The sequence below is a fragment of the Paracoccidioides brasiliensis genome, assembly GCF_000150735.1.
Source record: "Paracoccidioides brasiliensis Pb18 unplaced genomic scaffold supercont2.12, whole genome shotgun sequence".
NCBI lineage: Eukaryota > Fungi > Ascomycota > Eurotiomycetes > Onygenales > Ajellomycetaceae > Paracoccidioides > Paracoccidioides brasiliensis.
The window spans coordinates 625,834-651,528 of record NW_011371369.1 but is presented as its reverse complement, the minus strand read 5'-3'; the positions used below and the strand labels follow the sequence as shown (position 1 = coordinate 651,528).

General features: G+C 46.6%; 8 protein-coding genes across 8 annotated transcripts; 4 read left to right on the top strand and 4 right to left on the bottom strand.

Annotated features, from left to right (window-relative positions):
- Nucleotides 1-6,203: 6,203 nt before the first annotated feature.
- On the bottom strand, nt 6,204-7,469 carry PADG_07783 (uncharacterized protein; the record flags this gene model as incomplete). Its single annotated transcript, XM_010764850.1, has 3 exons — nt 6,204-6,912; nt 6,996-7,291; nt 7,371-7,469. The coding sequence occupies 3 exons, from the start codon at nt 7,467-7,469 to the stop codon at nt 6,204-6,206; spliced, it is 1,104 nt and encodes a 367-aa protein (XP_010763152.1).
- Nucleotides 7,470-8,044: 575 nt separating this feature from the next.
- PADG_07782 (deoxyuridine 5'-triphosphate nucleotidohydrolase) lies at nt 8,045-8,986 on the top strand (the record flags this gene model as incomplete). Its single annotated transcript, XM_010764733.1, has 4 exons — nt 8,045-8,432; nt 8,512-8,643; nt 8,773-8,813; nt 8,906-8,986. 4 exons carry the CDS (start codon nt 8,045-8,047, stop codon nt 8,984-8,986), a joined length of 642 nt encoding a protein of 213 aa, XP_010763035.1.
- A 549-nt stretch (nt 8,987-9,535) lies between these two features.
- On the bottom strand, nt 9,536-11,093 carry PADG_07781 (pyridoxal kinase; the record flags this gene model as incomplete). Its single annotated transcript, XM_010764849.1, has 4 exons — nt 9,536-10,292; nt 10,482-10,599; nt 10,699-10,911; nt 11,030-11,093. 4 exons carry the CDS (start codon nt 11,091-11,093, stop codon nt 9,536-9,538), a joined length of 1,152 nt encoding a protein of 383 aa, XP_010763151.1.
- Nucleotides 11,094-12,532: 1,439 nt separating this feature from the next.
- On the top strand, nt 12,533-13,328 carry PADG_07780 (phosphoribosylglycinamide formyltransferase; the record flags this gene model as incomplete). Its single annotated transcript, XM_010764848.1, has 2 exons — nt 12,533-12,943; nt 13,038-13,328. The coding sequence occupies 2 exons, from the start codon at nt 12,533-12,535 to the stop codon at nt 13,326-13,328; spliced, it is 702 nt and encodes a 233-aa protein (XP_010763150.1).
- Nucleotides 13,329-17,250: 3,922 nt separating this feature from the next.
- Nucleotides 17,251-18,441, top strand: PADG_07778 (uncharacterized protein; the record flags this gene model as incomplete). Its single annotated transcript, XM_010764847.1, has 1 exon — nt 17,251-18,441. One exon carries the CDS (start codon nt 17,251-17,253, stop codon nt 18,439-18,441), a length of 1,191 nt encoding a protein of 396 aa, XP_010763149.1.
- Nucleotides 18,442-19,418: 977 nt separating this feature from the next.
- PADG_07776 (uncharacterized protein) lies at nt 19,419-19,840 on the bottom strand (the record flags this gene model as incomplete). The annotated part of the gene is made up of 2 exons (XM_010764732.1): nt 19,419-19,769; nt 19,811-19,840. The coding sequence occupies 2 exons, from the start codon at nt 19,838-19,840 to the stop codon at nt 19,419-19,421; spliced, it is 381 nt and encodes a 126-aa protein (XP_010763034.1).
- Nucleotides 19,841-20,875: 1,035 nt separating this feature from the next.
- Nucleotides 20,876-23,411, bottom strand: PADG_07775 (uncharacterized protein; the record flags this gene model as incomplete). The annotated part of the gene is made up of 3 exons (XM_010764846.1): nt 20,876-22,546; nt 22,613-22,673; nt 22,747-23,411. The coding sequence occupies 3 exons, from the start codon at nt 23,409-23,411 to the stop codon at nt 20,876-20,878; spliced, it is 2,397 nt and encodes a 798-aa protein (XP_010763148.1).
- A 626-nt stretch (nt 23,412-24,037) lies between these two features.
- Nucleotides 24,038-25,109, top strand: PADG_07774 (uncharacterized protein; the record flags this gene model as incomplete). The annotated part of the gene is made up of 3 exons (XM_010764845.1): nt 24,038-24,040; nt 24,117-24,588; nt 24,673-25,109. The coding sequence occupies 3 exons, from the start codon at nt 24,038-24,040 to the stop codon at nt 25,107-25,109; spliced, it is 912 nt and encodes a 303-aa protein (XP_010763147.1).
- Nucleotides 25,110-25,695: the final 586 nt, after the last annotated feature.

Below are 25,695 nucleotides of genomic sequence, written 5' to 3'. Positions count from 1 at the left end.
ACCCATTAGAAAACACAACCAATCACCACCAGACCACCAAAAAAAAAAGACTTTAATATGTCTAAAAGAACAAGACCTAACACAAAAAAGCGACAGAAACACAATAACTTTAATTTTAACTCTCCCGTTTCTTCCTTCCCAAAGTCGGGGTTCGGAACAAGTCCAAAAAAACCATATTATTTTAACTGCTCTCCTTCCGGGGGGGGGAGGGGTGGATAGCGATTAATGCAACCCTCGCCCTCTCTAGGGCAGTATCTGCTTTTAAATGGCTCTAAATTTTTGTTTAATTTCAAGCGTTTTGAGACCGTATAATCGAGAAATTCTCCCAGGATCTAGCGCGAGGTTAATTGAGGTGTTGTTCAAAAAAAGTGGTATCTATGGCAGCAAATGATCAGCTATTCAGCACTATTTTATTCAAAGGTCAGTACAAGTCGCGAAGAAAAAGGTATTTAGTTACTACACGATTGTTTTGCGATGCGCAAACAACAGAATACATAAAGAAGAAGGCACGAATTCCAGGATAATGGCGATGAAGCGCCAAGGGCAAAGCGCTAGGAAGAGCAGATAGATAGCTGGATCTGAGAATATATGGCATGACTAGGAGTGAAGCAGGTGGATGTGGAATTAGGAGAGAAAGGCTGGAGCAACTCGGATTGCGAGTGGGTCGGGAAGATGATAGATGGAAGTGTGTCTAATGGGCGTTTGGGATAGAGTCGACGGAGCGCGGAACAGTGCCAGAAGGTTCGGAAATAGAGGTCAATGAAAGTGGAATATACCATTAACTCCGGTTCTCCACTGAAGAAAAGAAGTATTTCAGGACCGCAAAGATGGATTAAATGTTGAGAGAAAATTTTGGTGTTTAGTCGAGCCGATGGCGGAGGCTTAGTAAGGATTGGTGGAGAGCGGTTAAGCTGCCACACAATGGGTGGAGGAAGGGGAGCAAACACGGGTGAGCATGACGACGTGACGAAGGATTGGCTAGAGGCAAGGGGGATGGAGGGCACAACGTTGGGGAGGGAGGAAGGTTGACTGTTCAGGATCGGTAGAGTTGCCTGGAGGAGGGATGGATGGAGAGGGAGATAAGAGACGGAGACGGCGGTGGAGGTGGAGGTGGAGACGAAAGTGGATTGGCGCGAAGAGAGAGAGGGATAAGAGGAGAAAAGAGAGGATAAGAGATGAACGTGAATATTGCGAGACAAGCAGGGAGAGGATTTAAGATGCTGGTGGTGATAAGAAGTTGTTGGTTGAGGTTGAAGTTGCTCGTTCGTGTATGATTTGTTTTTGCGGCGGTCGAGGGCTTGGGACCCGATGCAACTGGCAAGTGCGGCTAGGCTAACCCTTGAACTTTAGGGGAGTCGCTGCCCACCGTCGCTAGCGGGCGCACTCTAATGCAGAGCCTCACTTGTCGGCTGACGACATCTGCTTCGCTTAGCGACACTAACTATGTGCCGCTCCTACGGTTTTTCTAGATGAGAAGAAGATAAGCAGGGGACAAGAACAATTAAACAACAAAGGATGGGTATTCCCGCTGTTAACTAACCAGTTATCGTTCCTACTGGCACCAGAAAATAAATTCTATCTGAACATACCAAATCGCCAATATCCGCCCTTCAGAGCCAGCCTCCCTTGACCCCTAGATTGCTCACCACCACCAGAGGAGAAGAGGGAGGAGGAGAGGAGGGGGGTGGGGGGTGGGGGGTGGCTTTTCGCCAAAATTTGGTGCAAGAAAGATAGGTGGCTTCAAAGCTCGGGGTAAGGGAAGCACGATGTGAAATCAGATCCTCTGAAGACACTGGTGATGTTGGTGTTTGAAGAAAGAGGAGGGGAGAGAGCAATTGGAAATGTGGAGATGGGGACTGAGGAATTCAGAGCGAACCATGCTAGTGTCGTTGATTGGGGTTACGCGCAGCTGTCCCATCTAAAGTCCGTCTTGGGAGAGGAGCGCGGCCCAGCGGTTCAGCTACACGCCCGCCTGGGGGGTTGGGGATTGTGGAAGAACAGTTGAGAAAATGCTCCCCTGCCATTTTCCATTTCTCGACAGACTAAGTGCATCTATCAACGGTATTTAAAGTTCCCCTTGACAAATAATCAATCCCCTTGTGGGGGGAACTGGTCAACGCCATTATTGTCTGGTTGATCCCCCCAATGGAACGGAATAATATCCCTCAATTGAATCGATGCCAGTTGCCTGCGCCACCATTTCCCCCCTTTTTCTACGATACGGCCATGTTTTTGTCCCACCGTCATTTGCGGCACAGGATGGAATCCTCCGTCGTGAAAATAACATACCGAGTAATTATCCAATAAAAACAACGATGGTTAACTACAGCAAGACCTCCTTTGAATCTTTCAAATCTCCCCGTCCTCTTTATCTCTGTGATCACTCTTGAGTCCTAAACCATCTCAACCAGGGGGCGATGATGGAGAGAGCAAGAAAGTGGCCTTGCATTTTTCAACACTAACGACAGGTGCTAAGGTGCCATGACGAAGAAAAAAAGAAAACAAACGGAATACATACTGACGCCATGCGTGCGCCGCAGATCGAAATAATGGCTCCATTTCTAGAGCCGCTACTGGATGACGCTAACGCCGCGGGATTTCCACTCCAGTTATTATCATCAGAAATGGACTGTTTTGCGTGAATGCTTTTAGTTGAAGGATGTGGGGAAAATACTGGGGAGTGTTGTTGACAATGTTTCGTATAAATCCTTCAACAAAGTAATGTAAAAGACCACGAGTGGTTCGGTGTCTTTTGTCTCCTGAGCAGAAGAAACATCATCATCAAGTGTAATTATGCATTGTTCGGAATAATAATTAGTTAGTTTGATCTTAAAACAGCCACATGCATGGTTGATGACGCTTCAATTTTCTTTCGAGGACTTGGTTTCTTTTTCCTTTTCCTTTTTATTTGTTTCTTATTCTATTTATTTATTAATTATTATTATTGCCACAACCCGTCTTGTTGACAGAGTTATTAATGAAAAATTATACTAATTAGAATCAGGCACGGCACGGTGTATACATATCCGTACTTACAAAAGCACTAGTGGATCTATGTACTTTTGATAGCTTCACTCCTTTTACGAAACCATCATCGTTGATTCCTCTTTCTGCCCCCTGCAGTTCATTCATGAACCAAAAATACTTCACTTGCTGGCGATACGGGAGAAACATCTTTTTGAAGCAAACTTCATCCCAAAGAGAGAAAACAATAGCATTGGATCTACTTGTCCATTGCCATGATTCACGGACCGACCCAAGAACACGGCTCGATTAACTGGGATAAACTATACTCCGTATACAACCCACATGCCAACTATTTAAGCTGGCAATTGTAGGTTTTTTTTTTAATTTTTTAAAAATTTTAATTTTTTAAATTTATTCATTATTCATTTTTTTATTTGTATTCACTTTGGCTCTTCTATACCTCTTCTCTTTAACAGATCATCATCGAAAGGGGATCAAACTTACCATTTATTACTATTAATTATTTGATTTTGTTTGACTGCAATGTGCTTCTCTCCACACGAGGAGATGGGAGAAAATTATACCAAGATAAAGCAGAGCAACTCGCAATATCAGACAACATGGTTGCATATTCGCGTCCATATTTGCCCTGCCTTTTGTAACTTATTGCCTGTGGGCTACATCAATGGGTATTTATACAAGAAGGCTCCCGCCGTTGCGCATACGCATTTCGGTGGACTGGCGGTATTCTAGCTTTGGAAGCCACCTGCTCTAATTGACGGCTTGCGGTTTTACCTGGACTGAGTGCACATCGAGATGAATTTGGAAGAAAGACTGGGTGCTCGAGAGAAGAAGGCTCGGAAATAAATATAGCCTACAACGGTATCGAGGGCTGCCCTGGATTTATGCAGCCGATAACTAAATATTGGGCAGCAAATGAGCTCAGAAAAGAAAAGCAAAGAAAAGTCAGAAAAGGCATTTTCCCCAGTGAGCACTTGGTCAGTGCCACGGTGCCATCTCATCAACAAAATTTCCCGGCATATCTGGGATATCCTGATGCGCAAATATTACGAATACGAGATTTCACCCTGCCCTGGTGTCATTAACTTCAGCGAACTACCCATCCCTGGACTGACTAAAGGACGGCTGCTGCATATCGTGCTCCTCAAACCTCAGAGATATAGCCAGGATCATGACAATGTTCTCCACACCAAGCAGCTTCTCGGACTATGGGAGTGAAATCGCATGCGGAGTCGTGGGGTAGGAGAGGGAAGGGGAAAAGATGGAAGAGATATGTGGAAAACCACATAATGGCTGAACCAATAATAGCTGTCATCAAGCCTCCCAAAAGCCATTTTAGATTTGTTTGCATCCACATGGGCAGATAACTAAGTGCATCGACAAACGTTCTAGTGCACTCAATTGCAGCAGGAGGCTCTGCTTCTAAGTTCTTACTCACCATCCCCCACGGGTCACTAGTAGTTTATGGCTCCATTGGTTCCAAAACATGGACGTGCTGCAACTGGGAGAGATCGTTCTACCTGCTTCCGGTTCAAGCCATTATATGTGCAGCTTCGCTGCTTTGGTAAGTCCGGTGCCCCAGAGATCCTTCACATGATTGGATTCGACATTAATCAGAGGCTGAGACGGAGAGCCGCACACTAATGCGGCTGAGCTGATGAGAGAACCATTTCAACACCAACAGAACGTACGTGGATCGCTTTGAAACCGCAAAGAGTCTGTTTGCTTTTAACTGGTGAGAATGAGCAATGATTTGGGAAGAGGGGATACTCTCTTTCTTGCACTTTATCGATGTCCCGAGCCAATCCATCCGCAATCTTCTCGTTCGTATCCCTTTTAATATGGATAGTACACCCTATGCCACCAACGGCTAAGTTTGTGTAAAAGCGATGACCAATGCTCATGCATATGCAGTGCTCTCTCTAGAGATATTGACAAAGATGGTCTTGTAGCCATCTACGACATAATGGCGCGAAACCGGAGGCTTCCAGCTATCTATTTCGTGTCACCACTGACGTATCTCTCTGCAGAGTTATTCGAGTGAACCACACAAAAGAGTAAGCAAAGGATATTTATGAACGCCTAATCCATTAATTTCTGTTGTTCAGGGCACTCCGTATCATTAGGAAGCCTGTCGGCTATGAAGTGCCTACCGTAACAACTCATGTATGGATTGAGCGATGCGAAGATTATCCCATCTTATTCCCATCGATTCAATGTGCAAAAGAGAAGAGGTGGTATATAATTTGGCCTCGAATTGGTGCTCTGATCCATTTTGTCGAGTGAGCTAAGTTTTGACCATAAAAGACCATTGCCAGCTTTGACCAAAGAGGGTATGGTTATGAGTAGTGGGTGGTTCTCCCATAACTAACCCACTCGTCGAGTCACATTCAGCTGATAAACAAACTAATAAAATGTAAAACTACGGAGTAAAAATAAAAGATAATCCCATCCCACGTACGTACGTGGGCTATGAAAGGTAGTGAGCGAAAAGAAAATACTGAATTCAATTCAATGGCATTTGAATGACAACAACGGTCATTAAACTGATGTACTTTCGGCCCAATATCCATATCAACACGGCCTCCAATTTCTTTTATTCACTCCTCTCCAGAACACCCCTGTTTTTAACAATTCCTCTTCCTCTCATGCGGATGCTAATTAAGCACGGATGAGAAAGACAAAAGCCATTTGCTAAAGATACCTGTCCTGTTTTCTTATGTTAACATTGGAATATTTTTAACAGACGCGCTAATTGCTGTGTTCGATCGCCGTTGGCACCAATATTCCCAACATATCTGATCAGCGAGATCTTCGCTAGAAACTGAGGTATGCCGGCAAGTGTTGGAACTAACTACAACAAAGCGCAAAATTGATCAGAACCAGCAGATATCGATATTTATTAGGGGACTGAAATGCTCTAACTTCAGATCTCTACTGTGGGTATCTTATTTTCTACATCTCCATCAAAGACGGCAAAAGGAATGAAAGAAAACCATTGCCCGTCCAAGTCCAACCGTGTTTCCTTGGCATTGAAAACAAATCAAATGTGTATTTTGAATATTTCTAAATACGCAAATGAGGCAGACACGACAAGAGACGCAAAAGTTCCTAGGAAAGAAATGGATATGCAAAGAGACAAACACAGGCCAACTACCCTTAATTGCATCTTGGATGGCGCGGGTTAATTGCGGTTCAGTTCGGGGTTTCCTGCCTCAAAGCCTCGCCTTACGATCTGCCTCCTCCTGCAACTTCTTCACCCTCTCCCATGCCAGTAAGGCAAACGGTCTCATCTGTTTACCATAATCACTGGCCCGGGAACTGCTTGCCTGCCTCAGTGCATACCGCGCTGCAATACCCTGCATAATCACAGAGCCCCTGAAGCCATGGAAAGCGTCGCCCCACGTCAACTCACCCCGAGGGTCCCATCCAGCAACCTCGCTATACCACCCAATCACGTCATCGCGTTTAGGCAGACCAGGGACAGTGTCAGGAGAGAAATGAACAGCATCAGAGACACTCGGGGCAGTGCCAACGTGCACATAAGGACTAGTGAGGTTACAGAGGTCCGAGAGCGGGTGGCCGATGGTGGCCATTTCCCAATCGAGGACGCCAATGACGCGGGGCTCAGTTTTGTGGAAGATCATGTTGTCGATTTTGTAGTCGCCGTGGACGAAAGTGGCGCGGTCCTGCGGTTGGGTTGCCTTTGTGGAGAAAAAACGCACCATTTCGCCAAAGTGCGGGATTTCACCGACTGGGATCTTGGTGTCGACATCTACGACCTTGGCTTGCGTCTGAGAGATGGTGGTGAAGGTATTGATTTGGCGATCGTAGAAGCCGTCGGGTCGCCCAAAGCCTCCCATGCCGATTGACTTGGGGTTCACGCGGTGGAATTTGGCGAGGGTGCGGACTGCGTCTTTCCATCTGTGATATTTTGATGTTAGTATATATTGCCCTTCTTCTTCTTTTTTTCTTTTAAATGTATGTGTACCGAGAGGAATTCTCACATTGCGTTTCTTTCTTGGGCGTCAACACCAGGGATAGCAGGGTCGACAAAATGTCGTCCGTCGAGGAATTCCATGATATAGAACGCTGTGCCGATAACGCTGTCATCTTCACACAGACAAATGGTCCGGGGAACTGGTACGTCTGTCTGTTCGAGTGCGTGAATGATTTGGTATTCTCTCTCTACCCGATGGGCAGTTTTCGAGAGCAGTTTTCCTGGGGGTTTCTTCCGCATGACACATTTTTGCCCATCGGCTGCGGTAAGCAGATAGGTTGGATTCGATTGACCGAAGCCGAACTGGAAAGGAAAGTCCCACGACACATGTCAGCAAGAATAAATTTTGTAAGCATGCCCCAACAGCTGCAAATAGCCATACCTGTTTCACATCCACTGGCGTTTTTACGCTCGGGACATTCTGGTTGAGATACCGCTCCAAGGCGGGCACATCGATAGGTTGTCGGACAACACCGGCCATGTTAAGGGACACGAAATGAACAGCACTGCAGTTGAAGTGGACTATATTTACCAATCCCTATACACAGCCAGGCCCGGACCAAAGGTCTTATAATGAAGATGCCAGGACCTAGCCGCCATTGCACGGCGAGAGTGCGCCGGCATAAAAAACCCTGGAGATTCCACGGCCAACTGCATCAACCGCGAGCCGAGGCTAACTAACTGCATCTCTAGTAATTACGGATTAGTTAACTAATTAACTAGTTAAAGCCAACTGCAGCCTGAGGCTAACCGTATAGAGTTAGCGGGATTGTTTAAATCATGTGATCGACAGACGCGCCGAATTTCGCGACAGAAAACGCGCCAAGGACATTATCTCTATCTATTTAGCTTCTTGAGTCGTTAACTGTGGGATTGACATCGTTCAACCGAGAGGAAACGACCGCCGTTTATGCATTCTTTACTCCGTGCTTGAGACTCTTTTTTGTAGTAGAGCTTTCTATTGCTATCAACCCTCGACTCCAAGCGGCCCTTCCTGGACAGGATACAGCTTGGGCCCAGACGCTGGCAGCTTCTCTCCACATCCCATGCCCTACCATGACCACAGAGACGACCCCTCGTCCCCAAACAAAAGCATCAGCAGAATCAACTACAGTTAACCATCCACCACCCTCCCTCCCCAGTTCCCCTCTCCCAAAACGCGCAAAGATAACAGACATGGCCCCTGCCACGGAATCCTTCACAGCCCCCGCGGCAGCCTATTCAGAAACAGCCACCAGCACAAACCCCGCAGTCACCTCCCTCTCCCAATTAACCCCGCCTCCCCTCATGGTCAAGAAACTGGTATCCACAGCCCGCGCACCAACTCGAGGTTCAGCTTTCGCGGCCGGATATGACCTGTACTGCGCAGCTCCGACGGTGATTCCAGCTAAAGGAAAGGGCCTGGTTGATACAGGACTTGCAATTGCTGTCCCGGAGGGAACTTGTATGTACATTCTTTTATCTCTCTATCTATCTATATATACTGTATCAGTTGCTAATTAATAACTGCTGATGCCATATAGATGGACGAATAGCACCCCGTAGCGGCCTTGCGTCGAAACATTTCATCGATACTGGTGCAGGTGTCATTGATGCTGATTATCGCGGGGAGGTGAAGGTCCTGCTCTTCAATTTCTCGGATGCGGATTTTACCGGTATGATTTCCATCCCCGCTTACCCTCCGTCACTTTGTGATAGCTGCTATTATGATTATTTATTTTTGACTTATTTACTTTCTTCTTTATGGGTTTCACTAATCTCCAATTGCGAAAAAATTTAAACAGTTAACGAAGGTGATCGTATTGCCCAACTGGTTCTCGAGAGGGTAGGTGAATGAATAAATAGAACAACACTGCTCATTTTAACCAAACCAAGGTTCATACAATCCGGGTGTCGCTAACTATGTCAATGTTGCAGATCTACAATCCTGAAGTCCTGGAAGTGGAAGAACTGGAAGAGAGTGTCCGTGGCGTTGGAGGCTTTGGAAGCACAGGATAATTGTGTTTTATCAGGGGGGATCAACAGTTTATGTGAGAATGACTTGATATCATGCCAATTTTTTTTTTAATTCTTTATTTTGGAGATATAGAAAGATTTTTCGAAATGAGAAAAGGGCAATGTAATCTCTTGAACCTTAAACTTCGGAGGGCTGGGATCAGCTTGCTGCCCAGTTTCTAATTTTTGTATATTACGTATCGTACTCAATATCCTGTTCTTATAGGATGATTTGTTCAAACTTCACCTTGGGGGTTTTTGAGGGTTTCTTTTTAACGCAAGAAGAGCAGACAACTGTGCTGCCTTCGTCTGCCTTCATATGGACAGAAGAGAAAAAGAGCAGTATGAGTTTCTATAGATATGACATAACTAATTCAACCGAAAAGCTTTGCGTTACATCTACGTCCATCTATGCATTTATATAAAAAACCCGCTACCCCTACCAAGTATATAGATAAATCTATCCCAAAGACAAAAAATCAAACCCCAAAGATTTGCAGCTTACCAAGGTACATACATATGACTCAATCCAGCAAAGGTGACCTCACACCCTTACGCCTTCCACTCCTCCGCCACAAACTCCACCCCAACCGGTCTCTTCAACAACTCCACGTTCCTCACAAGCCTTACCTCCGCCGCCTTCGTCGCGCGCAGATACGCCCTCTTCTCCAGCGCCGCCTTGCGTTCTGCAGCAGACAGTCCCGCAAACTCAACCGCGTCCTCCGCTTGCTGCGCCTCGTCATGATCCGGTCGATACCGAGCTAGCTCAGCACTTCGCTCCTGCATGGTTTTTTCGAGGATACAGTGCATGATTGCGAGGGCTTTTACGGTGGACTGGGCGAGGGGGAGTCTGGTGGCCGGGACGGTGTCTGGAGATTGCCAAGAGGGGGTATTGCGGAGGAGAGGGGTTGATGGGGGTGGAGATGATGAGGGTGCAGTTGACTTGTTAGTGGCGCTGGGGTTTGAGTCGCGCTCAACACCATTTTGAGCATCAGCGGCGAACACGGCTTCTCGTAGCAGTGCTACAGTTAGCGCGGCGAACATGTCCCCCGTCCCGCTGAAGAAGCAGTCTAGGCGGGGAACTTCCACTTTGAAAAGGCGCGGACTCCCGTCGGAGCGTGCGGTGGAGCCGACTATGCTCAAGTTGTCGGGCCGCGAGGATCCTGGGTTAGAGGTGGTGCTGTCTGCTGCTGTGCAGGGCAGCTGGATGGAGGTCACGATGATGTGAGGGACATTGTAGATGCGGTGGAGAGCCGTGATGGCGTCAGTGAGATCGGAGAGGTAGGTTATCTTTATCCCGGAGAGGAGCCTAAGGTAGGTATGTTAAGATTTCTCTTTGTTGATACTCACTATTCAACGCTATGGGTTGAGGTCATGTGAAAAGGGGTTGGTTGGCGTTATGGAATGGTATGCAGCACAGCCACAAAAAATTAAAATATATAAAAAACGAAAAAAAAAAATGATAATAATAAATTTGAATGAATATATAACGACTTACTCTGCCTCAAATTGGTTTGGCAAGATCAAATCGGCATGCGGTATTATTCTTTTGTACGCAGGTACAACATCCTCGTTCACGTAGATCCGTCCCTGATCACCCATTACCGGGTCAAGAACTGTTATGAAAGTTCTATTCAGTATTCTCCTTTCTAAGAAAGAGTTTTCCAAGGATGAAGAGATTAAAAAAAAAAAAAAAAAAAAAAAAAAGAGCGCACCCCAGAAAAATGATCCCGGTTTTGAGCGCGATTTCCGGCGCAAGTCCATGGCGATTTCACCAACAGCGTCCACGGCTGCAGCGCTAGGCGCATACCCAGACAACAGGACATCAAAATCGGTCAGGTAGTTTTGCTTCAGCCCAGCATACAGAGCAGTTATGTCTTGTGCAGTGGATTTCGTTCCCTGAACCTGGCCGTAGCCAGTGTGATTACCTGCGTGTGATTGTAGGCAGTGTGTAAGCAGGCGATCCGGAGCAATTATATATATAGAAATGTTCAACAGGTAACTTCCCCCCTTTTAAAGGGGGATGGATGACTTTGGGGGGCTCACTAAAATGGACGGTATTTATGGCGGCGACTTCACATCCCAATGATTGCATGACGAACGTTGCCATCGTGTTACCGACATATCTATTCCGTTTTGCATAGGAAGCAATTAGAAAGGTGTCTCGCAGTGCAAAAAGAGTTAGCAAGCATGACACACTCATGCCGGGCACTTTTGCACATCAACAACGTGATTTAAGTTTCAGCAGACTCTGCGTATCTCTAAAGACAGCCAAGTACATCAAGTACGTCAAGTATCTCCAGTCCTCAATCAGAGTGTGCTTAGAAACAACAAAATTCAACAGGGACAGAGTATATCAGTTGGTAGTTTACGGCGTTTAACCGATGTTATGTCTAACATGATGTACAGGAAAGACAGAAGAAGCCACCCACCCATATGCCACCTTAACCAAAAGTCAGCCATGATCTTATATGTACATCGGGGCAATCATATGTGGGAGATGAGTGTGGGGATATGTCATACATGGCTTGCTATGGCCAGCACGCGGGTCTCAGGGTCCTGCGAATCCGACGTCATCTGAAAATACCAATATAGTACGAGTCAAGAATGCAGGGACTTGGGGAGTGAGGGGATGGAAGGGATGAAAGAGGGGTAGAAAATGCTGCAAGGGCGGCAAATATGAACAGTATAACAAAATGAAATGGTTCCCTTAGATGATTTATATATTTGAGAGGCTGACAAGTCTTGATTTGGGAGCTGTGAGGCTGTAACCTCGGACGCTGAGATTCATGAATTGGATGTTGACTTGAACAACTGATCAAAATGGCGAGTCAGGTTTGGAGTTTGGCGGTTGGAGTTTATTATTACCTTAACTTGGGCCTATTTAACCGTGGATCAGCCAGCCAATAAGTAACTACATATACGAGAACAGTTTATGTAGACCAACCTGTGTCCACGGAGACTTGACTCCTATGGATTTGCACGCCAAAGAGATGGAATTTCAACAGTGTATAACGACACCGCAATCAAAGTCTGCAGTTGCTTGATTAATGCATGCACCTTCATGCGCTGTTGTTCCATTAGTTTGGCATAGCTTGTTCACTGCTTTCTATCAATCTTAGTTGCTGATATGCACTCCCTCCTCAGCTTGGTATTTAATGGAATTCTGCCATATCTTCATGCCTGCAATGACACTTCTGTCTCATCTCCAACGATTTTACGTCCCGAGTCCACTCCGTCCAGAGCTTGGCCTGGCTCCATCTTCCGGTGGCTTGGGACTTGAGCTGAAGGGGGGGGGTTGTCGGAGCGGACAAATGTTGGTCCATGACTAAAGCATGTTTTTCATTTCATAACTTAACTAAGATCGATGAAACTGTTCAACCGCAGCATCCGTCTTTTGTAAACATAAACCCCCCAACTTCAATTGCTCTCCCACTCCCGTTGCCTGCTGGTCTAATACTCTCTGCTTCCTTCTGCTCCCTGCACATATATAAACATTGGCCCCTTCAATTGGCCGTCCCACGAGACAAGCAGCATTCACACTAAACCATGGATCACCCAATGCCCATAACTGTCCTCATCTCCGGCAACGGATCGAATTTCCAGGCTGTAATCGATGCAATCCGCGCCGGAGAACTCCCTGCCAAAATCGTCCGTGTAATATCTAACCGGAAAGATGCTTACGGGCTCGAGCGGGCCAAAAAGGCCAACATCCCTGCCCACTATCACAATCTAGTGAAGTATAAGAAACAGCACCCGCCTACGGAAGAAGGGGTTAAACTGGCTCGTGAGGAATATGATAGAGAACTGGCAAGATTGGTTCTGGACGATTCTCCAGAGCTGGTTGTCTGTCTGGGGTTCATGCATGTGCTTTCCCCCACGTTCTTGGACCCGGTCAAAGGTGCAAAGGTCAAAGTCATCAATCTGCATCCCGCATTGCCTGGCCAGTTCACCGGCGCTGTAAGTATATATTCATGCGTGCATACATATAATTGTCCAGTTCCCACAGCGATCGGATAAATGTAACCTCTGCTGATTTCAACACGGCATATAGAATGCTATACAACGCGCCCATGCCGCCTGGCTGGAAGGAAAGATTGATCACACCGGAGTCATGATCCACGACGTCATACCCGAAGTGGACTTGGGAGTCCCCCTTCTTGTCAAGGAGATCCCCTTTATCAAGGGCGTGGACGAGGATCTGAGCGCCCTGGAGCAGAGAATCCACGAAGTGGAGTGGAAAGCCGTTATTGAAGGGGTGGGAATCGCTATTCGAGAGATCCATCTTATCAGAGGCTGCCCACTTCCGGAAAAGAGGGTAGGCACCAACGGGACACAGGGGTGAGGGGTAAAAATATATCCAGATATATATATTGCTTGGTTGACTTGGGCTTTGGAGACGGACTAATAAATCCCTCCAACCGTCGTTGGCGCCTGGTACGAAGAAGATGATATCTTAAAGGAAATTCAACATCGACATGTGAAATGAAGCTACGTATGACATTGATGGACACACCAAGGGGGCCACCTCTATTATTATAAGCAGTGGTATAATCACCCAATCCTTATCTTCAGAGCTCGCTCGGTTGCGGCTTCACCGAATTGAGCGAAGAAGCCAACCCGCCTTTCGTTCAAATTTTGGTCTTAGATATGACCTAGCCCAAGGAACGATGTATGCGGGGGCGATGTTTGGAATCGGCCAAACGAGTGGAACTTCCATAATATATCTAAACGTGGTGGATTCTAAGGGTCAAAACGAAATGCATCGAACTGTCTGTGAGAGATCTATACTGCCATATCCTTTCTATCTCTTATATTATGTTACCTACGAAGGCAGGTAGCTAGCAGTTTTTAGGAAATACCTACCTAGTTATACCTGCCCCATACTTACCACTACAAACCTTCGGACAACCCCAATTGAAAAATTCTAGCTTGAACCCTTTTCTTTCCAACTTCTGGATACTCGCCGGAATCTACGCAGTAGGAAAGCAACGAATATGGACCAGAAACATGACATACGCCCATAGCCAGCTCGGGGTTTGGTGTACTTCAATGGCGCAACGACGACAAAATTGCATGATGCATGAATATAATCTTGATCCCCCATCAAATCCATTCGAACAGGCTAGGGAGTTGGCGCCTTTCAGCCAACCGTGCCCGAGCAGACTATTGATAACAACTCACAAGGGAGCCCTGGAATCACCTTAGCTGTTGTTCACGTACATAGCAAACTGAAAACATCTCATGGAGGTTGGTAGAAAATGCCTCGCCCGCCCGGTTGACCCATGTGCGCGCATCGGGTGAATAGCGGATCCAATCACATGGAAAATGTATAGTCTGTTTTTGTCTGGATATCCATCGTGGAATATCACCCCGCTCTCTGTCCCTGCAGTACTCCGTATGCATCTTCAGGGATCTATCTTTTTGGCTACCTACCAGTATGTGCCATGGACAGGTACGATGTATGGACTTCACATACACGTGCAGATAATAGGCGCTATGCATGGATCTTCTGGCGCTGTGCATCTTGATCGTTGGAGCGAGGCCAGAATATCTTACTGCTATCCAAAAGCTAGAGGGGTTCATGATTGAGGATTGTCACCCAATGCTGGCAGAAAGCCGGAGATGCCAGGACGAGAGGACAAGGATTCCACTCCAACGTCATCCTCCTGAAGCGTCCATGTATGGCTGTCTGGCCTGCTTCGGAGAGCCTGATCTAGTCACCTACCTAATTATTTATGTGCCCTTTATATAGTCAGTGATAGTTTTCCGAGTTCTAAGCGAAGAAAATAAGTTACGTTGACGGCGCTTATTCAGGCCCCTGTGGCCCCCCCTGTTGTTCAAAATGCGGAATACTGAATTTGGGTAAAAAGGTTGAATGCGTGGGCATGTGTAAGCGGAATGTTAAAGGTGCATGGGGTTTCTTAGATATTATTCATACTTGGTTGAAAGTGAGGAATGATCATGGTAGAAGGCTGTGAAGTTGCTGATGATGAACAGCAATGAAGAACAAACCAGTCGAGATGCGTCATCACATGAGCATGCATCAATGTTCGCCCTTCATAGCCATCGCACCACACTTTGATTTGCTGATTATCAACCGCCTTTTGATGAAGCATTTGCATCCACTAACAGTGTTGAGTATCCATGGATAAGTTCGAGAACAACGGCTCCTGGAGTCCAATGGTGAACTGATTCGGCCAGCTCCACTTTGTTAAATCCTTACCTGCCAAATGTCAGTTAAACTACGGAATAACCGGTTTTTAACTAAATATCTGCCTATTATCCAGCGTCACCTTGCCAGCAAACCAACAGGATCATCTCCACAACTGCGATTATTAAGTATCAACTATCACCCCTTGGCTCGAATAACCACTCCTTTTCAGAGCCCAGCTCAAGTTGAGGCTTTCGGCTAAGGCTCCAAGAGGGCTATCTCTCCTAGCGTGGGCTGTCGACCCCAGCTGAGGAGGGAATTGGTTACCTGCGACCAGACAAATTTCGCTTAAATGCCACTATCACGCCTTGTGGGTTCTGGGCCACGGGTAAAAAAAGGGGTTGTCGCGCGTAAAACTTCTCCCGGAATCCCACGACAACCAGCGCCGGTGCTGGTTGATCCTGACAGCGAGAGGGAAGCGAGCTGGGGGCTTTGTTCGATCCATACAACGGGGCGGCTGCACAGGTATTTCCAGCGTTCAGATTCAGGATTCGACCATACATGCCATCATTGTTTGGATGGCTGGATACAACATACTAGGTCATCCGATTGTGGTTGAGTGGGGAACCATCTCATGTCACTGTTCATCCATAGGCGATGCTTGAACCACGAACATTATTGAAGGTCATGGCTGTATTTCGGCTTTCGTTGGTTCGACATTAAATGATAAACGCAATGCTATCCGTTTTGCCCTGGTGGGGCGGGCGTGCTGGCGGATGTTAACCTCTTTGGACCTTGGGAGCTTTTACCCTGCCATCAACATTCATGCAATCTCGATATGCACATGGATATACTGAGTAGTGCATGGGGATATGAAAAGGCACAAATACCTAGTCATCAACTGTCAACTTACAAAGGCCTCAATGGTCTACAGTGCAACCCTGTATCCTGTTGCACCCAGGATGCTACTACATTGATATTCGAATTTCTTACCACTGGAATCCCTGAGGATCGAGCAGACCCCTAAATGAATCACCCATAATAATCAGCAACGACCAGGTTTCAGGATGTTCAGCAGCACTCAAGATTGTGCCAAGCAATTCACTTTTGATTTTAATGATGCTAACGGGGAATTATTCGCACTTTGCCCTAAACACTCCGCACACGACAGTGACCGTCGGGATACGTGGACGCCATCGCTACTACGTGTATTCTCTCCATCAATTGTTGCCCAAATGGAGAATCATTAATTACCACCAGGGCAACAGGATGATATTATCATTTGTGTGGTATCTTAACTAATAGTATAAACTGGGAGCTGACAATATTTTCTTTTCCTCCACGTCTCCTCCAGCGCGTCTCTATGAATAACGAGGGTGAGGTGGGGACCATCGGCCCTAATTGGATCTCCTGACAGATCACAATCACGGTCTCTTTCTGGAATATTTCTTACCCAACCCGCAAGCTCGTGTCTTATTTTAGGGTTCCAGACCACGCCACCCCTCGCCGTTTAATTACTCTTTTGTGTAGGGTCTTCCCATGCTTGATGGACTCGAGCCGCTGCCAAACAAATTCTGTGCTGCTTTTACCAGATTATGGCGTAAACTCTTCGCTCGCTTTGCTACTCTCATATGCTGAGTATTTCGCCAAAGAAAAAGTCCATCATCCCTTCTCCTTCACTCTGCCTTTTCACTGTGCTTTTGTCAGGGTGGTTCAGAGCAAAGAGACACCGTGGATATCTGCGTTTATTTGCGCTGGCTCAAATCACTGACATGATCTAATCTTATTGTTGATTTGGACCTGGGTTCCGCTTCCAACCCCGACAACCACCTCCACACTCGTTTAGTATCCATTCGTTTTTTCCTTCATGAGTGTTCTACGGAGATGCTCACTTGACATCTCTGTACAAGCCTGAGCATTCCCACGATCTCTACCTTTTGGCTTGACTATTCTTCTTTTAATATTAATTATGCCTTTGCTGCGGCAGCGGTGGAGGTCCCGACCTAGCTGGCGGTGTCCAATGCCAGTGTCAATGCTTGCTTCTGTTTCGCCTCCAGTGTCGCTCCTGACCTGCCTTTTGTTGCTTGTCTTGTGCTCATCTCCAGCATCTGCCATGCCACAATCTCCTGCGAAACAGCAAGGAGTCAACGTAAACCAATTTGTTGAGGTTCCTGGCGCTAATCACCACGTTGATTATTCGTTGATGGCGAATAAAAACGGGGGAGGCGATCTGAGGGAGATCTTTGTCGATCTCCATACCATCCCTGCAGAACCACGCAGTGAAGTTCCTCTGCAACGACGGGGCGATCCTCAAAACAGAGCAAAGGCCAGGGCGATTGAAGGATCCTCTTCAACTTCCATTGTCAGCTCCACCACAAAGGGGTCATCAACTTCATCGGAACCAAGAAAGAGTTCTTCTTCCTCCACATCCGTATCAGCATCCGTATCCACCTCCACATCTGACCCCACGACAAAATATACTGGACCCACCAAGACAGACTCCCCAACTGAAAAGACAGACTCTCCCACCCCAACGGGCTCAGGCAATGATATCCCCCTCCCTAGCCCTTTCGACAGTAATCTGGGTTCCAATTTCACAAACCCCGCCTGCCCCATATTCTTTCAAGATTTCCTCACCAACGCCTCCTTCCAGAACTGTTATCCTGTCTCCCTTCTTCTCCAATCCTCTCTCTCTTTCTTTGAAGCGTCGCGCTCCGTTGCTCGCCTCTCCCGAATCCTGGACGCCGCCTGCTCTGCTCCCCGAGATGACTGCAAAGCAATCATGAGCGACCTAGCCGCGAAACTCACCTCCAAGGAAGTTTGTGGCGAGGATTTTAGGCTCCAGCAGCCTATCGTCATTCAAGCACACAACGGTCTCCGCGCATACACGGCGGTCTACGACGCTATGTGCCTCAAATCCCCGGACACTCATAACTACTGCTTCTCTGACGCGGTCGTAAATGGTACCAATCCATCCAATTCGTTCATATACTATTTACCCCTAGGCATGAATCTTCCAGGCTCCAGTCGCCCGACTTGTAACAAGTGTCTACAGGCAACGATGCAGTCCTTTTCTCGCGCGGCAACGACAGATAACCAACCCATCGTGAAAACATATATGCCTGCTGCCAATCAAATCAATATTAATTGTGGGCCGGCCTTTGTTGTCTCAGCGGTTAAAGTTGGTAAGGATACAGGGGCCGGGTCGACAACGAGGATGGTGAAGGGGACCTCTTTACTGAGGATTATGGGTTATATGATCCTATTTTGTGTGGGGATGCCATTGCTTGGTGGACTTCTATGATAATGTGTTTTTATTCTTCTTGCTATCCATATTTATTATGATTTTTTGATTTTTGATTTTTGATTCTGATATTACATATACCTTCTTGAGCATATTGGGATAATAAATTGGGAGCAATGGTGGATAACTTTATGTTTTGTATTTATATTTGCATTCTCTTTTCTTTCCCAAGTGAAAGAAAGCTCATTCACATTGTCTCCAATCCCTCTACAATAGATTCCCTCCACGAGCATCCGCACATGGTTGGCTGAAGATACATATCTCTAACCTTCCAGACATCGTATCCATCTAATCTGACGGTGACGGCAGCACGGTTACTCACAACTGATGACTTGTTCTATCCTATTCAAACGGAGTTGCTACCCGCTGATTGCTATACGTCTTTTTCTTCCCAGTTCTGACCAAGCGGCTGGCTTTAGTTCACACTAGCCATCTATGCATGGTGCATTGATATACGAGTCCACTGACCGGGTATGTTCAGCAAACAAAAAAAAATTCCAAAAGCTTTTATATGCTTGTACCTATCTCTTGGAGTTCGGATAGATGTGAACGGAAAATATACGCAACATACTTCCATTATTAGGTTTCCTCGATATCATTCTCATGTCGTACACTGGAGAGCTACAGAAGAGCAATGGAATAGAATGCCTTGTAGCTCCAGTGCTTTCGTCAGGAGCGGAATTACCGTAAGTTAACCATATGGCTAACATCCCCTGTGTACCACAACGCGATGTAGTTACCCGTATTTACTATATATACCCTGACAGCACTTGCATGCATATATCCTTCTTGGTTATTTCTCCGAACACTTCAACTTCTGCCCCTTCCAGCAATCTCATACCTCATCCTCCAACCGTTAAACAGGCCCAGTCGTCCAGAAGCATCCTTAGGAAAGAAAAGACCGACCAAGGCTGATATTATATCTATCGCGCGAGTCGGAGAGAACCAATATACTCACTTATTTTCCCTCCATACCTTCATCCACTGTCCAGTTTTTCAGTTTTCGCATCTTCCCTATCAGTCACCGGAACCCCCCCCATGTCACGGACGAATGCAGGATACCTTTTGAATCGGCGCAGCAACCCCCTGAGAGTATTGCCCCGGCGGCCATTTTCGATATGATCGCAGAGCATTCCAAATTGTTCTCCAATGGACGAAGCCACGTCGTCGACCTGATGGTATTTGGCCTGTATCGTCTGATAGATACAAGATGAGAGCCTTCTCATTGTCGACATGGGGGTGGATAAGCTCCTGGCCACAGGGGATTTTCTGACGGATAGAATTTTTGGGTTATATTGGGCAGTTGGATTCTGCGGAGGGATGTGGTTCTGGGAGAGCAGGAGTCAACGCACTGGGAACCTCCGCGAACGTTTGAGGGTTTATGAGCAGAACCAGGCATGGCATGGCACAGGTTTCGTGTAATGATAACATAGGCATTAGATCGTTGGACCAGTATGTGCTGTCAGAGGTGTTAAAGTATTCCGCCTTGATATTCCTTATCCCCCGTACTTCTTGTTGATGGGGTCAGGGGAGTTCGAGGTGGTGATTTCATTGTAGTTCCTGCGGTGGAGTTGTCCCCTTGCGTAGCTGGTTTTGGCCAAATTATTGATCTCTGAAGAATTTGTGAAAGGAATTGGCTCAGAAAATATGTGTAGCTTGAAATTAACAAAGGAAACAAATGAATATTTACTTCCGCGTATCAGCTCTTCCGTCAGGCATTAGGCATTAAATCATAATACGAGTAGAAGTTTGCATTTTGCGCAAAAAAAGGATAACTACATATCTAGATACATACATTAAGGGTATTCGTTTCAGCCTTCCTAACAAAATAAGGATTTTAACATTACGGAGACAAGGAAAAGCAAACCGTATAAGATGTAGAACGACGGCCGTCTTAGCACCTTCGTAGCCAAAAGCAGAATATCAAAATTTCCATCCATACGAATCAGAACACGAAGTGAGATAGATAGAAATGAGAAACCGAGTGGAGGAATAGGTGCGTGTAATGTGTTGGCGTGGAGGGAGCGAGGGATAAATGTCTTGTATGAAAAGCCGCAGAGAAGGTTGATGCTAATGACAATAATACAGAATGGCTTTTAGTTTTCGATATATATGCATTACAGATGCCAAGAAGGGCCAATATGGCTAACGGAAATATATATGATATACACATCGTAGGTAAACATTTGGTTTGTGTTGGATATCATGGGAAGGTAAGCACTAAGCGTGTGGTGTAGTTATGATCATGAGCGATTAAAGAAAAAGAAATCTTCATTGGACAGGATTGGAAAACGTCATGGATGGGTAAAACAACGATGTGAGGGAATTGAAGCTACAGCTACCATCACGAAAAATGTGTAGTTTATGCACGACTTGTATCAGGTCATAAAGGGGAGGGCATTTGCGGACCACGGGAGAAGGGGGCTATAAAAGTCTAGCTTCTTCTGCCCCACGCTTTCGCAGATGATGAGTCTGTGAAAGACGCTCTACCGAAGTTCTGCGGATCTTCAGTTGGGCTACATTTCTCCGCATCCCTGTCCCTTTTTACTCTAAAATAAGCAAGCTTCGTGAACCTGCTTAGCTGTGCCCAGAAATGACGTCCAGCTTCATGAGCAGAAATCCGGTCCAACAGGTCGACAACTGCTTCTCGTACGGTTAAATTGGGATGGAATAGGCCCATTGAGATGTAAAACAGGCCAGCCTGACTCTCCGGTGTGACTGTTAGAAGTTGGCATATCGAACTGTAATCATTGCAAACGCGAGAGAGGGCGAGATAAATCTGTGCTGAGTCTGCGTGGCTAAGTTTAAGCAAGCGCAGCCGATCATGATGGTGGTGGATGTCGATGGATTGGACGGGTCTTCCAACTAGATAGAGTGCAGCTGTATCTTGGATGAAGTAGTAATATGAGCGTGTGTTTCTCCAGCCTTCGATTCGGGATACCCAGGCTGTTAGTTCGCGTTGTTTCGTGGCAACATCGGGCCAGACGTATCCGTGCCCGCGTAGGGACGTTGGATCAGAAGGGTCGGATTGGCGACCAGATCGACCATCAGCGGAATCCCCACCAGAAATCATGATATGGAGTGCCGTAGCTCCATAGACGGTTTGCTCGAATGTAGCGGAAATCCTGGTAAATTTTGTGATGTAAGCCCGCCATTTTGCACGAATCGCCCCCTCTCCGTGGCGTGATGCAATGCTATGGAGGATATCTTCCATGAAAGCGGAGTCACCTGTTAGATCGGCTGTGGAAGGTGCGGAATTGATCACAGAGGGAGCGGATAAGTTTTGCTGTTGGAAATACAGAAATCCCTCCGAAACGGGAGCAGGTTCGATACAACTGCTTATTTTCATGCGGCCGCTGGGAAGATCGCAGAGAAGGTCCCACCACTCGGGATGGTTAGCAAAAGCTGGGTTAGTGACACCAGCCACAAAACCGGGAACTTTCAACAGTTCATCTATTTTAGTGAGATCGGTATACGGAAAGGCATGCCGTGTAAAGCCACGGAGTATGCCTCCTGATGCTAAAGAACATGCTGCAAGAACCGCCTCAGCAACTTCACCAGACGGTCGATTGTGACCCAGGAAAATAACACGTTTTTGAGTAAGCAAAGCATTAACCAAGACGATTATAGGATGCGTATATGCTCCGCTGCTGGTAAGGTGAGAGTGGAGGGCAAAGGGTTGAGGTGAGCTGGAATGAGGTCCACCAAAAGTTTGGATGAGTTTGATGAGAGAGAAGTCACCGACTGTTTCCGGCGAAATGGCAGAAGGAACTTTGACTGGAATTGCAATATCGTTATAAATAATTTTGGACTCAAATTCATGGGTATCTCTGGGGAGTGCGTATTTCGGGGTGGATAAGCTTCTTTGAGGAGATCCTTTGCTGTCGTGCGAGATCCTTTCCTCCGCTAACCTTTGCTTAACCATTTGCTCGAATTTTTCAATAAACATGTCTTTTGCGTCACTAGCCTGTAGGATATGGCGTTCAAGGTAGGTAAGTCGGGGTAACAGCGAAAGGTCCATTGCGTTCAGTGAGTTATACAAGGCTGCCAGTGTTTCCGGGAACGGTGATTTAAAATAATCTTCCAATGCCAATAGGAGTAAGGGCTAGAATGGTCAGCCGATAAAGGCTAATTAACAGTGAAATGAGGATGTTGCATCTGTGTGACAAACCTTATATATATGAAGAAAAGAATGCCGTGTACATATTGCCATGGCCTTAACTACAGCTCCCCTAAAAAATAATATCAGAGGTAAGCAGAGAGAATGAATGCAACGGGAGGCAACGGGGTCAGCCATATACATACCGCTTTACCGATGTATCTTGTTTTGTGTTGACAAGATTTAACACATACATGAGCGGGGGGCCTTCCCCATTTTCTTCATCCTCGTCCTCGATCTCGTCTTCATCACCCACTGATACCTCAGAACCACCATCATTCAATCCCTCATTTTCTTGTCTTATCCTACTATTTCCTGCTTGTTGGTCCACGGAGGAGTCTCCACACTCCTGCTCTTCCTCCGACCCCGCATCCTTGTGAAGGAAAAATATAGTCCAGTCCTGACTGCGAACATGAGTTTGATCGGGTAACATGAGCTCCGCCAACATATTTTCATCACCGCTGATCGCACTGGGATATTGGTGTTCCATGATTGGACCGCGGTCCACGTGGAACGAAGCCACGAGGATATACTCGACATGCAGCTCGGGAGAGTCTAGGGGATATTGTGATTTTAGTCTCCGTCGTTTGGCCTGGAAGCTATTGTATGATCGAGTAGAACGTGGTCGTAAGGATGACATCGAGCTATTTGGCGATCTCCGGTGCAGAGATGTCTGGGAAGGAAGTTTTCGAGGTCCATTTTGGTTGGATTTGCATGAAGTGGAGGCACTAGAGGTGGGGAGTGACGCAAACGAAGTATGCCGCTCACCAGACAAGCGGTCTGAAGGAAGACGGTGGGATACACCACTCATGACTGGGATGTATAGAGGAGAATATTGCGCCGGTGAGCGAGAATGAATGACATGAGCATACTCATGTCTGGTGATGTATAGTTTAGTTAGCTAATCGGTAGGCAAGGCTGGCTTGTTTAGACCTTAGTGGGCAGCATACCATAGATGGTGGTAAATCGTCGTCGGGGGTGGAGAAAGTTCAGGGGCAGGTGTCCACGGGTACCGAAAGCCAAAAAGACGTATACCACGGCGCTATCTTGGAGGGCCCAATCAAACCATCCCGCCGCAGACGCAGCAACCGAAACCAGATGTGTGGCAATGGCTGTAATCCATGATCCTGAAGGTATCTGGATGTGAATATCATAAATGTTATGTTGCTGTATGATGGATGTTGTCTATCTGCTTCGATTTCAACCGTCTTCATTTCATGTGTCTCTGAGCATGCAACGTGCCACATGGCGGATGGTTAGGTAAGCTGTCCCGGAGAATCAATAGTCCGATTGTTTACTTGATGAATATCAGACTAGGCTTATCTGCAACAATGAACAAACGACAACGACAAAGACAGGAAAACAACTATTTGGGAATAGAATACTAGAGAGAAGAATCCATTTCGATAGTGTTATTGATGTACATACATCGCCAATATGGTAAGATCGCATTCATCAGCATCTGAAATACTATTATTTCTCCCGATGAATTCCAATAACATCATTCTGTTCGCAGGTCACGCCTAATACGACACCTTACAAACCGTCTCCTCTCTCCTTTGGTTCGACTCGTACTTCTCCCTTCCGACGACCATCCGTTGCTGCTTCTCCCACTACAGTTATCCGTCCCAATACCGCTGGCAGTCCTGGCAGCAGGGCAACCACGCCCATCCAGTCCCCCAGCAAACTAAATCAATCGCATGCTGCAGACAATGTATCTGTCTTCTCAGATACCCAGAATTCTCCATTGGCCCAAAAGTCCAGGGAAATCGCAGCACCACCAACTGGAGCGTCCCATGTGCGAACTGGCAGCACATCTTTGACGATGGAATTGAAAGTGGCAGACCGATCAGCTATGAACAATGACACTCTGGGCAAATTACCACCGGCCCAGCTACGGGAATTGCGCGAAGCCTTCCAGGTTCTCGATCGTGACAATGACGGGCAGGTCAATCGGGACGATGTTGTCGATATTCTGGTCAAGTTAGGTATAGCCAAAACCTATCCTACATGATTAGCGAAGTCACTAAAAATTATTTTCTGGCGTAACTAACCCTGTCTCTCCCATTTAGGACAAGATTCCTCCCCGTTAGTTACTTCTCAGTACTTCCCACCCGGGGCACCGCAAACGCTCAACCTCCCAACATATCTGAACTCAATAGCGAATCTGCTTGCTCCGCTCTCGTCCGCACAGGAGCTTCTTAACGCACTTGCAGCTTTTGATGAAGACGACAGCGGCCAAATAGACCTGGAAGAGCTTCGGGATGCGCTGCTTAGCACAAGTCCCGACGCGGGCGAGAGTCCGCTGACAGCGAGAGAAGTGGACGAAGTGGTCAAAGGGTTTACAGGCAGGAGGGCATTTGGATCCAAGGGAACGAGATCAACCGGGTTTGGCGGAGCAGCAAATCGATCAGAGGTATTTCGGTATCAGGAATTTGTTGGTAGCCTGACGGGTAGCACGGCAGTCACCGCAACAGCCGCTGTAGGTGGGATCACAAAGGAACAGTGAATGAACAATGCCCGGTGATGATGGCATTTTGTTATTTTATTTCACTTTACTTTATCCTTTTGGGTTTGGACGGGCGTATCGGGAGTTGCTTGGGTTAAATGCATGATAATCAGCCTTTACCACAGGATAACTATAGATATAAGTATACAATACCGCGTACCCCATATACAACGGTCAACATATCGTGGGATGAAAGTTCAAGGTCAACAATCACTTAATCCGGGATAACATTCCCCCGCAGCATCCACGTGCTGTGTATTATTTAAGCAAGGCGCCAAGAACCCGCGCCAAGTTTGCTGGTGAGGAAATTCCCCACATGCAATAACAACAACAAACAACAAACAACCAACAACCAACAACCAGCTATTGGTGTGTATACTGGTATATATATGGATTGAGGCGATGTGTACAGAGGAGTCCAACAGCATAATCAGCAGCTCAAAGAATGGCCGGATAGCTGGGTTACCACCGCTCAGCTGCCACGGTATACAATTCCTAGTAATTGTCTCTATATTACTCCCTGCGCTCAACTTCATCTGGAAGCCATGATATCGGCCGGTCCCCATCTCTCCTTGCATCGTTAATC